The sequence below is a fragment of the Melopsittacus undulatus genome, chromosome 4 (assembly GCF_012275295.1).
Source record: "Melopsittacus undulatus isolate bMelUnd1 chromosome 4, bMelUnd1.mat.Z, whole genome shotgun sequence".
Classification (NCBI taxonomy): Eukaryota; Metazoa; Chordata; class Aves; order Psittaciformes; family Psittaculidae; genus Melopsittacus; species Melopsittacus undulatus.
In genome coordinates, this window is record NC_047530.1 from 110,213,412 (window position 1) to 110,223,870 (window position 10,459).

At 42.9% G+C, this 10,459-nt stretch overlaps 1 protein-coding gene across 1 annotated transcript; it reads right to left on the minus strand.

Annotated features, from left to right (window-relative positions):
- Positions 1-740: 740 nt before the first annotated feature.
- CLRN3 (clarin 3) lies at positions 741-10,208 on the minus strand. Its single transcript, XM_034062592.1, has 3 exons — positions 9,980-10,208; positions 3,368-3,547; positions 741-1,015 (listed from the first exon to the last, which is right to left on the minus strand). The coding sequence occupies exons 1-3, from the start codon at positions 10,206-10,208 to the stop codon at positions 741-743; spliced, it is 684 nt and encodes a 227-aa protein (XP_033918483.1).
- Positions 10,209-10,459: the final 251 nt, after the last annotated feature.

The following is a 10,459-nucleotide window of genomic DNA, read 5'->3' on the forward strand; positions in this document are numbered from 1 at the left end:
TCACACTCCTGCCCATGAACAGGAGCCTGCAATCCTGCCTGCAGGCACCAGGGCAGTGCCATAGGGACCAGCAGGAGAAGATTCCTAAGGACACTTGCAGGACAAAATGGAGCACCAATACCTTGGTGGCCGTGTCTCACCATCAACAATGTTCCTGGTGTTTGCACTAATTCTACCCCTTGAGATCCTAAATTACATACACAACCCAAGCCATGTCTCTATCCTTCCCATGCAAGCACCAAGGGCAAAGCAGAAGCACATTCATGGTGTGGTGATGTTGGTGCATCCCTGCAGAGAGCCAGGTCAGCTACCACAGATGTGGTCCAGAGAGATCCAGAAGGCAGAAGTGGGAACCCACCCTTCCATACTGCATGGGCAAGAAGGCAGCAGTCCCCTTGGGAAGGTGGTAGCAGTGGTATGGAGAGGAGAAACCCTTCCAGTGATCCCTCTGGGGAAGAGCAGAGCCATAAGGTGCTTGAGGTCCATTCCTATGGGACAGTGGTGGCATTGTGCCCTTTGGTCCGTATCTACCCAGAGGTGTGTAGGCAGCATGTTTACCAATGGAAACATATTAGTATGACACTGATACCCAGCATAAGGATAAAATCAAATTGCATTGAAGACACAATAAGCTGTTTTGTTAAAGTATACACACACTTCAATTTGGATGGATATGATCAGCTACTATTGTCCGTGTTAAATAGTCATTTTCCTTTACACCCTCTTTTCAGTGGTATTCCCTAAAAGAGAATGACATCTTTTGGTTCATTTTGAATGGGTCTTTCCTGTTCTTTCTTTTTAGAATATCTAGCATGTTCATAGAAGTATATGATGATGAGAGAAGCAATGTTCAGAAAAATGATGAGCAGCATGATCCAGTATGAATATCCATATGTGTGTTCCGATCCCACATGTGTCTGCAGAAAGGCAAAGCATCCTTGGGCCAGTTTGACAGACAGGCTGTTTTCTTCTATGCTCACAGGGAAAAGTATCATGGCTATAAGTGTGAAGATTCCTAGAAAACATAAATACCAATGTTAGAGGTGAAGCTGTAGTAATGTTTATGTAGCTACTTGTAAACAGTCTACTTGAATTGGTTAGAACACCAGGAGTAGGACAAAGATTAATCCAGAGTTTTCCATTAGTCAAATAGGAGGGCATTTAAAGAACTTTCATCCCACATAATAGCATCTACTGTGTGTTTTCACACTGGCACTTGTAATTTCTGCTAAAATGAATGGGTTCTTTCTGATTATTCTTAGATAAGGCCATTCAGTGTAATTGGTTTGCACTGAATTTAGTACACTGTATTCACCCCTTGGGTGGCTTCCAGAATGCCTATTTGATACAAGCCCAAATTCATGGAGTGTGTATTAGCACAACTGGATAAACCCTGAGCAACCTGCTCTGCACCCAGGGATGGCTCAGCTTTGTTTAAGAGCTTAAACTTAAAGACCTCATGTTCTTTCCAACCCAAATCATTCAGTGATGCTGTGATGAGCCAAAAGGAGATGCAACTGCTCTAGTGGAAGGTGTCCCTGCCTGTGGCAGGGGTTGGAACTGGATGAGCTTTAAGGTCCTTTCCAACACAAACCAGTCTGGGATTCTATGTTCTGGATCTACTTCCCATAGCCTTCTGAATATCCTGTGTGGCCATAGAAATATATGATGATGATAGAAGTTTGGTTACTTTGATGTTTAGCTAAATAATGCTTTTACATTTCTGCTTCCATAATGCAGGCATAATCTCTGACCACTGGGGAGTAGATGTGTATTCCTTCCCCTCTAGGTTCACCCTCCTACACATGTTCATGCTGAAACAGGTTCAGGGGTTTTATTCAGGTGGACACTGGACTTTCATGCCATCTGGCAGGAGAATTAGGAACCTTCAAGATGCACTCACACATCAAATGATGCATGAATGCTTATAAAGATGTGCCCAGGGCAAAATAGGCTTCCAGGTCATAGCACTTAGAGGGCAGTAAAAAGTAATCACAGTCCTCAGTCAATGCATTTGGGGTTTACTTTCTCACTAATATTTACTTTGGCATGCCCATGGTCCTTTCATTTCAGGTCAAAGCTTGCAGATTCAGGCTGTGTAATGGGTGCTGGGCTTGGAAAACGAACAACTTACCCATCTGCTTGTGTCAAATTTGAATGATTGTTAAACTTAGGCTTTTCCACACCTTTTTTTGCTGTGTTTCAAGGCATTCACAGCTGTTTGAGCATCTGTCTTTGAATGCTGTGTTAGCCTTGGTTGGAGAGAAAGGATTGGGTTTCACACCCCTACTTGCACTTGCTATCATTAAAACTACATTGATTTATATGATTCCCTTTCACCAAGGTGTGGGGTTGGCAAAGGCAGCTCACAGAGAGTGGCTGAAGCACAGGATGCTGCTCAAAGGAGAGCAAGCTCCAGCTCCACCAGTGAAGCATCCTCAGGCCTGACCAGCTCTTGAAGGACAGGGTATTCACAATGCAGTACTCTGTAATCAGGTGTCTCCAAAGAAAGTTTTCTGAGTGTGAACACAAAATAAGAGGAACACAAAATCCGCTTGAGACAAATGGAGAGTGAGAGTTGGAGTCGTTGCCATAGCAAGGTGAAGAGGGTAGGAAGGCACATTGGGAGCATTCCTGGGCGAATGAGGGGTTATACCTCCAGGGATCTGTTTGACAGGGTTCACATCTCCACTAACTCTGTCTCTACCTTTTATCTTCTCTGCTTTGGGAGTGCTAAAGCTGATTTTCATCTGTGAAAGTGTTATATTAGAGAAGGAAATACATTTTACCATGACTCAGTCCTCCTAACTGCCAAATCCCTGTGTTAATGCTGCTGCAGGTGTATTTGACTCAATGCGTGTCAGAAACGAAGCTAAAGTCCACCCTGTGGATTAGACCTTAGAGGCTCGATTTGATATGTAGGTAACTAAGTAACAAACATGCTACAAATACCATAAAGTAATGACATAATGTCTTAATGAGGTTACAGACTGCAATGTAATCACATCTAGTGCACACTCTTCTGTTACAGTTTCATTATGTATTTGTCATCCTATTCTTCTCGGTGTGCGTCATGCATTAAATGATGCTGTACCTGCTTAGGGCTTTTCCATTTCCATTTTTGCTGCTGGTGAACCCTGATTCCTACTGATCGATGGTGTCACTTCAAGTACATAATGCTGTTTTACTGGTACTTAAAAGGTAGTTTCCAGATATCCCAGCAGAGGCAGTTAAAAACCTAAACAGAACCCTTTTCCAAGTGCTTCTTTTCACACATATATGTATTCCATAATCTCGGAACTGATGACAGTTCAATATTCATCCATATGGTGGGCAGAAAGTGATCAGCATGGGACGCGTTACTCACCACATAAGGAATTCCAGGTATAGACTCCAATAGGTCCCAGAAAGGTCTGGTAGGGATTACTGACAGCATTAGTGCAGGTAAATCCAGAGCTCAGGAGGGAACTCAGTAAACTGAGGACCAGGATCACAATAATAGCTGTGATCATGCTTTTTGCACTGGTGTTGCTCAGGTTATCTGCAACTGAAATACAATGGATTAGCATTGATAATCTGCCTTCCAGCACAGTCTGGTGGGCTGAGAAGAGCTGATGGCTTGCTGACAGGGCTGTAATTAAAAGCTAATAATAAAAGCTAATAATAGGTGATCTGTAGAGATCGGGATGTACAAAGAACAGTAGGCTCGGACATGGCACTTGAACCTGAATCTGTAAGGGGATGAAGGCACATTAGGATGAAATAAGTGCATGGCTGAACATCCTGCAAGCACACAAACTTCTGGAGCATCGGTTGGGTAGGAAACTCCTATTCTGTAATACTCCTGTAAATCTTTCTTCTTGACATGGACAGACAGAAATCGCTTAAATCAGATCAGAAAACCAGGTATTCCTCTGCCCATAGGTCCTGAGATGACTGGTAACTTGTACAGGTGCCTTTCTAAAACTCGGCTCCAACTGTAGATTATTTCCTTCTAATATAGCAGCATTCCCCCTCATATGGAATGAATCTGACAAGGGGAACAGCTTCTAAAAGTCCCTTTAGCCTGAATTGCTAGGGCAAATGTAACTAAGCACAGTCAAGGCCAGGTTGGATGGGACTTGGAGCAAGCTGCTCTAGTGGAAGGTGTCCCTGTCCATGGCAGGGGGTTGGAACTGGTCCCTTCCAACCCAAACCAGACTGCGATTCTATGATTTATGGAGAGATGAGGCATGGTGGAGCTGGGGTTTGTATCCTGATTAGGTACATACCTACATACATGTCTCCATGTCCTGCAGAAAAAGAATAGGTGGAGGCAGTATCTGCTCCATTCTTTTGAAAGCAAGGAGCAACTCCTGCTTTGTTTTTACTGGGAGAACTGGGTGCACAGAGCACTGCGGATCCCAAGGGGTTGGTGGCCCTGGGCTTGGTGTTGGGTGTATGTGGGCTCAGCCCTGCCTTTGGGCTCTGACTCTCAAGGCTGAGGCCACGTGTCCAGGATCTGAGCATCCTGGCACCTCTCCTTTAGCTAATTACACTTAATACACATAGATCATAGAATCATAGAATAGTGAGGGTTGGAAAGCACCTTAAGATCATCCAGTTCCAACCCCCCTGCCATGGGCAGGGACACCTCACACTAAACCATGGCACCCAAGGCTTCATCCAGCCTGGCCTTGAACACTGCCAGGGATGGAGCATTCACATGCTGTAGTTTCTGTAGCTATATGTGCGGATGGCCATGTATATATATATATATATATGCACATAGTCAATCCCTCCAGGACTATAATCAATTTATTGTTTTTGCCTCAGTCCGTGTAGGTATTTGATATGATGCTGCTAAGTGAGTGCAATATACTCAAATTGTAATTGCAGTAGAGTTGCTTTGAAATGTATTATTCTCCTTTTAATTTAAAGCTTGAAAAGGCAGCTATAATGTGCCTGTGGCTGCCTTACCCTGTAACAAGTATGACAATGTTTTCAAGCTCTATTCAAATGCATGTTGTGATAGACAGCCATCCATAGGAAAACTTCCTTTCTTTGTAGCTTTTATTACAAAGCCATTACTGCAAAGTATTCAGTTAGAGCATAGATTGGAGAAATCATAGCAGGAAAAATAGTGAAAGCCCCATAAAGAGAAAATAATAACAAAAGGAGCTATTGGAAATAAATGGAGAGCTTCTCTCTCATTTGTATAATATTGCTGGTAGGAGCTGATTTCTGTTTGAGGAAAATGGCAGGTAAGGATGTGTTATGGAAATCAGTTGTAAATGTAAGCAATTGTCCTAGAAGAATAGGAAAAACAGACATTCAGGAGACATCACTCAATTAAATGGAAGGCAGAACGATGCTCCTTGTAGCATGCACTTGTACTGAAGCAGCTTTACTGCTTGGGCATTGCCGAGCTCAAGAAATAAATCTAGAGCTGAATCAGACAGGTTTGTGTCATTTCCCTCTGGCAGCCTCACTTATTCTGCTCACTCAGACCATCTCCACTATTGCCTGGCTGTACCTACTGCTCCCCCGGATTGAGCTTGTCTATCTCTGACCATGTTCTGCAGCTCAGGGGATGTTACTCTACCAGTCTCTGGCTGTAAGCACACCTGCAACAGCACAGGAGTAAGGGTTTAACAGAAAGCAGTCTGTGCAAACCGAAGGATTCCACAGTAGCTGATCTATGGAATGGGATTCATAGTAGCCCACAGCTGGATAACCTCTGCATCGCTATAAAACAGCCTAATTCCATAATGAAAGCAGAAGGTTTTGCCTTTGCCAAGCTCTCTCCTTAATTTTCTGATTCTTCCTTACTGTTTATTGTCTTTTCATCTTTAATTCTTGGATGGATGGATAGAATATTGCAAACTTTTACTGAACTGATAGTGATTGATGTCCAGTTGCCAGCCTGAAAGTCTATTTGAAACAGTGCTGCTCTGGCAGCTTTTATGAGGTCTACAATCACTTATGATACACAATGAATTGCTCACTTAAAAACAAAGCCAAAACTCCCCAAACCAAACAAACCCCCCCAAAGCAGAGCTCAGCTTTCTACTTTCCAGGAGCTCCCACAGCACATCTGGACACCAATGACAACAATAATGAAATCCCAGCAGTTTCCAAGCAGTTTTCATGTATTTTTAAAGTTAACATAAGCAGATTCACCTCTGCTATAGCAAATCCCAAGGACATCCTTGGGGGCTGTTGGTCTCACTGGTTGCCAAAGCATGGATGAACCCTGATGTTACAGGACTCTCTGGGTGTGCCTCTTCCTGCAGCTTGCTCATGATGTTTGCATGTTAGACTTGTGAACAAGCAAAGCATAGTCTGTTTTACAGACTATGGTATTCATAGGTGGGTCATTTCTAAGACAAATCACTAAAGCAGCTAATGAAGACTCTAAGGATTTAGGTTATTTAATAACTTTTACATTCTGCTCATTCCCAGACCTTCCAAAGCAGTCGCTTTGATTTATTGCTCTATTAAGATCATTCATGGCAGTCTGTTAGAGGCTACCCTGAGTAGGCATTTCACTGTGCACTTGCAGTTTGTTCCTTTGTTTTTCTTTCATCTTTACACTCAGATATGTCTTTTAATGGTGTGGTTTCTGAAAGAATAAGCTATGGTCTTTGTAAAGATTATATGTTGATAATCTCCTCCTCTATGGCCACTAATAAAAGCTAACCAGAGCTATTGCTAACATATAATCTATACCCCTAAGCCATCATGTTTTATTTACTCTTTCATGATTCCCATTCTCCTATTCTCACACCCAAATATGACAAAGCCATTTGAACAATGCCCTCAGGGTGCGCAGCACAGACCCAAAGCCAAGGCATATTTGCTGAGCGACAGATCGTGCTGGGATTTAAAAGGATGCTTTTAGCTCTTTTTATTGGTGTTTGAAATGCTGGAGAAGAGAAAGCACAGCACTTCATTTCTCCACAGCATAAGTGATCCCTTTACTTAAGGGTATCACAAAAGGAAGGACTTCTACTGTCTTAGGAGGATGTGATTATTTGAGTTTAAAACCAGTATGTATGCAGTGCTGTGAAGTACTTTTCCTGTTTCAAGAGTATACAGAATCATACTTAATATGTGACAGTCATGCATCGTATAAAGCCTAAGAAGTAACATCAGATCAGTTCGTTTCACCTTGGATATATGCCCAATGCAACTACTGAGGGATGTGGGCAAATCTGTATATAGATTATTCATAAAGCATGACTTTATTTTAGCAGCTGTTCAAGGCAACCAGTGACTCCTGAAGCTCACTTGTTTTGCTCATCCCTAAATGGATATGTGAGAACTGAGATCATGTTTGATAAGTACAAAAGACTTAATCTAGTAGGGGGAAAACCACCATGGTCACCACCAAGGTTCCGGTTGCCCAGAGAAGCTGTGGCTGCCCCATCCCTGGTTGTGTTCAAGGCCACCTTGGACACAGGGGCTTGGAGCAGCTGCTCCAGTGGAAGGGGTCCCTGCCCATGGCAGGGGTTGGAACTGGATGAGGTTGAAGGTCCCTTCCAACCCAAACCAGTCTGGGATTCTATGATTCTATAAGATGCGCATAGACCATATATAAAACTGAAATCCTTTCCTGATGTAAGTGGTCTGTGACTGCTTGTCATTAATTGTAATTAAAATCTACCTGATGGTAGCTCCCAGGCCCTGGGTTTGGGCTGTACTAGCTGCTGTGCAAGCAAAGGCAAGGTACGTGCCCCAGATACCTGCCAGACTCCATCCTTGCCCTGCAATCATAGAATCATAGACTAGTTTGGGTTGGAAAGCACCTTAAGATCATCCAGTTCCAACCCCCTGCCATGGGCAGGGACACCTCACACTAAACCATATCACCCAAGGCTCTGTCCAACCTGGCCTTGAACACTGCCAGGGATGGAGCATTCACAGCCTCCCTGGGCAACCCATTCCAGTATCTCACTTTCACAGAAGCCCTGTTAAAACCAACAACAGTCTGCCCACATGGTGCCAGATCTGGGGCTTGAGCCAATTGGCATGGGGAGATACAACTTTACCTAATCTATTTTTATAATGCATATTTACCTTTCTAAAAATGACTTTGATTATTCTGATCTGATTATAAATAAACTGGTTTGACCTGTGATTTTGCATTTGCTCTGTAATGAACTTACTATATACTGTATGTTTTGCTGTCAATACTGTTGTGCTCAGGGTTTTCATAACAACATAACTGTTATAGTTGGAACTGGCTTGCATGGTACAGCTTAGCTACTGTGGAATGTGGGTTCCTGTTTGTACACATATACTTTCTGTAGTAAACTGAGTTGGGAAAGAGCTTGGAGATAGGAACCATCCAGAGGTTTAGGTCTGCTGGGCTCTACCTTGGGGGCTTCTCTGTGATGGAACATATTACAGCAGCCTACAGGAATAGAACATTTCTTAAAGTACATCTCATGTTTTGAAATGGTTTGACCAACTCTTCTTAATTTTCATTAGGCTTCTTCTGACTGGCTTTTTGCACATCCACATGTGTACATCAGCACTATTACTTTGCACTTGGTCAGGCAGGAAGATAGATAAATTGAGTGCACATCCTTGATCCCTGCAACCACTTTCAGGCTTATCTGCCTTTGGGCTTTGTGACTGCTTGTCTTCACATCACTAGGGCTACTTGTGCATAGAGGTAAGTGAATCTTTGCTGAATTGGGTGAAACCAGTACCAAGTGTGTGATTTGTACTTGGTATGAGTAATTTCTTATTTCTCTTTCACTTTTTGACATGCTTTGCTTCTCATACTAGATTTTTCATGCTCATCTTAACTTTCATCACAGAATCCCAGACTGGTTTGTATTGGAAGGGACCTTAAAGCTCCTCCAGCTCCAACCCCTGCCACGGGCAGGGACCCCTTCCACTGGAGCAGCTGCTCCAAGCCCCTGTGTCCAACCTGGCCTTGAGCACTGCCAGGGATGGGGCACTTTCTAGGTAAAACCCTTTCTGCTCTTCCCATTATGTTTAACTTTGTTTTATTCCCATATAATACTCCTATATCTCTCTTCACTTATCTCTCCATTCTTCCATCCTCCTTAATTATTTAACCATTTTTATTCATTTTCTTCTATAACAATTCTACCATTGAGGATAAACACCAAGACCCGAAGATGCACAACAAGTAAGATCTGTTGCCCACCAACCTAAGATAGAGTTTCATTTGAATCTACTGGATGCTTGCTGAAATGTTCTAATAACCTTGTTTCCAAATCTCATCTCAGTTGTGGCAGCAAGGACTGACTGAATACCACACACTGAGTGGGGCAGAAAGGCCTTATAAAAGATGACAAGCTCTGTTGTAATTCAGTCTAACATAAGTAAAAGAGACAGGAGCAAGCATACCTTTTGAAAACACCAACCAAATAGTTAAGTTTGATAATGCCACTTAAAACTGGAATGAGATGCTCTTGAAGGAATATTGTGATTAATGTGTAGGCTCAGCACATGTATGAGTGCTGTATCTATGTAAATTATAGTTTTACATGTTCTTTTCCCTTCAGCAGCCTCACAGAACATTCTACAAAGATGATGCTAATTTGATAGTAGGTGGCAAAGTGCTTTAAATCAAACAATTTAACATAGTGAAAGCTTAAGAAACAATGGGAGGTGAAGTACCTTTGTAATCCTTTAATAACATGGTGACTGTTGCTTTTCTTTTCCTCACTGACAGCTTCTGAAAATTCAAGTCAGTTTTACATGAAGTTCCTATTTTGCCTTTTCCCCTTGTTTCAAGATCACAGGTAACCTGAAGAATTGCTATTGGCAAGAATGCAGAAGCATTTCTGTGCTTTCAGGGGCCTTATTTTATACCACTTGAATGCACATCAGCCATAGTTGCTTTCACTCAAAGCATTATAGCTACAGATCGACACAAGAATGAGCTGTGGTTCCTACATCCACCACCTGCATGAGCAAGAAGCCACCATCCATTTCAAGGCACAACACCACTCACCTTTGAAAGTCTTTGATGAAAGCTGAAGTCCTGCATCGACAGACTGTGCACAGGTACCACTAAAAAGTCCATAGGTGAGGCTTACAGTCGTGCTGGAGTTAGTGCCCATAAAGCGAACCTTGCTACTCATCCAGTGCTGGCTCGCCAACACAACGCAGATCACCACGAAGGAGCAAAGGCAGGTAAGAAAAGCAAAGCCAAACATGGCTGTTTTTGTCCTGGATGGCATTTTGGCAGAGCTTTCCCACCAGATCAGGGTGTTCTCTTTGCTTTAGTCCTCCTTAGCATGAGGTTGCTTCCTCTTCCTCGCTATCAGTGTTCCGCTCTCTGTGCTGGCATGGAGCTACCCTGGTAAACTTTAATGGAACAGCAGTGGTCATAAAGACTGTAAAATCATTGAACTTTGGTCTGGAGAAACGGTGTCGCTATGGTTACAACAAATCCAGCCTGGCAAAGGCTGGCAGGGATTGTCGGCAGAGG

Bases quoted from the DNA above. Each gene is read 5' to 3' on its own strand.
- CLRN3 (XM_034062592.1), bottom strand. From the start codon at position 10,208: ATGCCATCCAGGACAAAAACAGCCATGTTTGGCTTTGCTTTTCTTACC. The intron at 3,548-9,979 runs GTGAGTGGTGTT...ATTGTATTTCAG, and splicing joins TTCATCAAAGACTTTCAAAG to TTGCAGATAACCTGAGCAAC. The intron at 1,016-3,367 runs GTGAGTAACGCG...TATGTTTTCTAG, and splicing joins TACCTGGAATTCCTTATGTG to GAATCTTCACACTTATAGCC.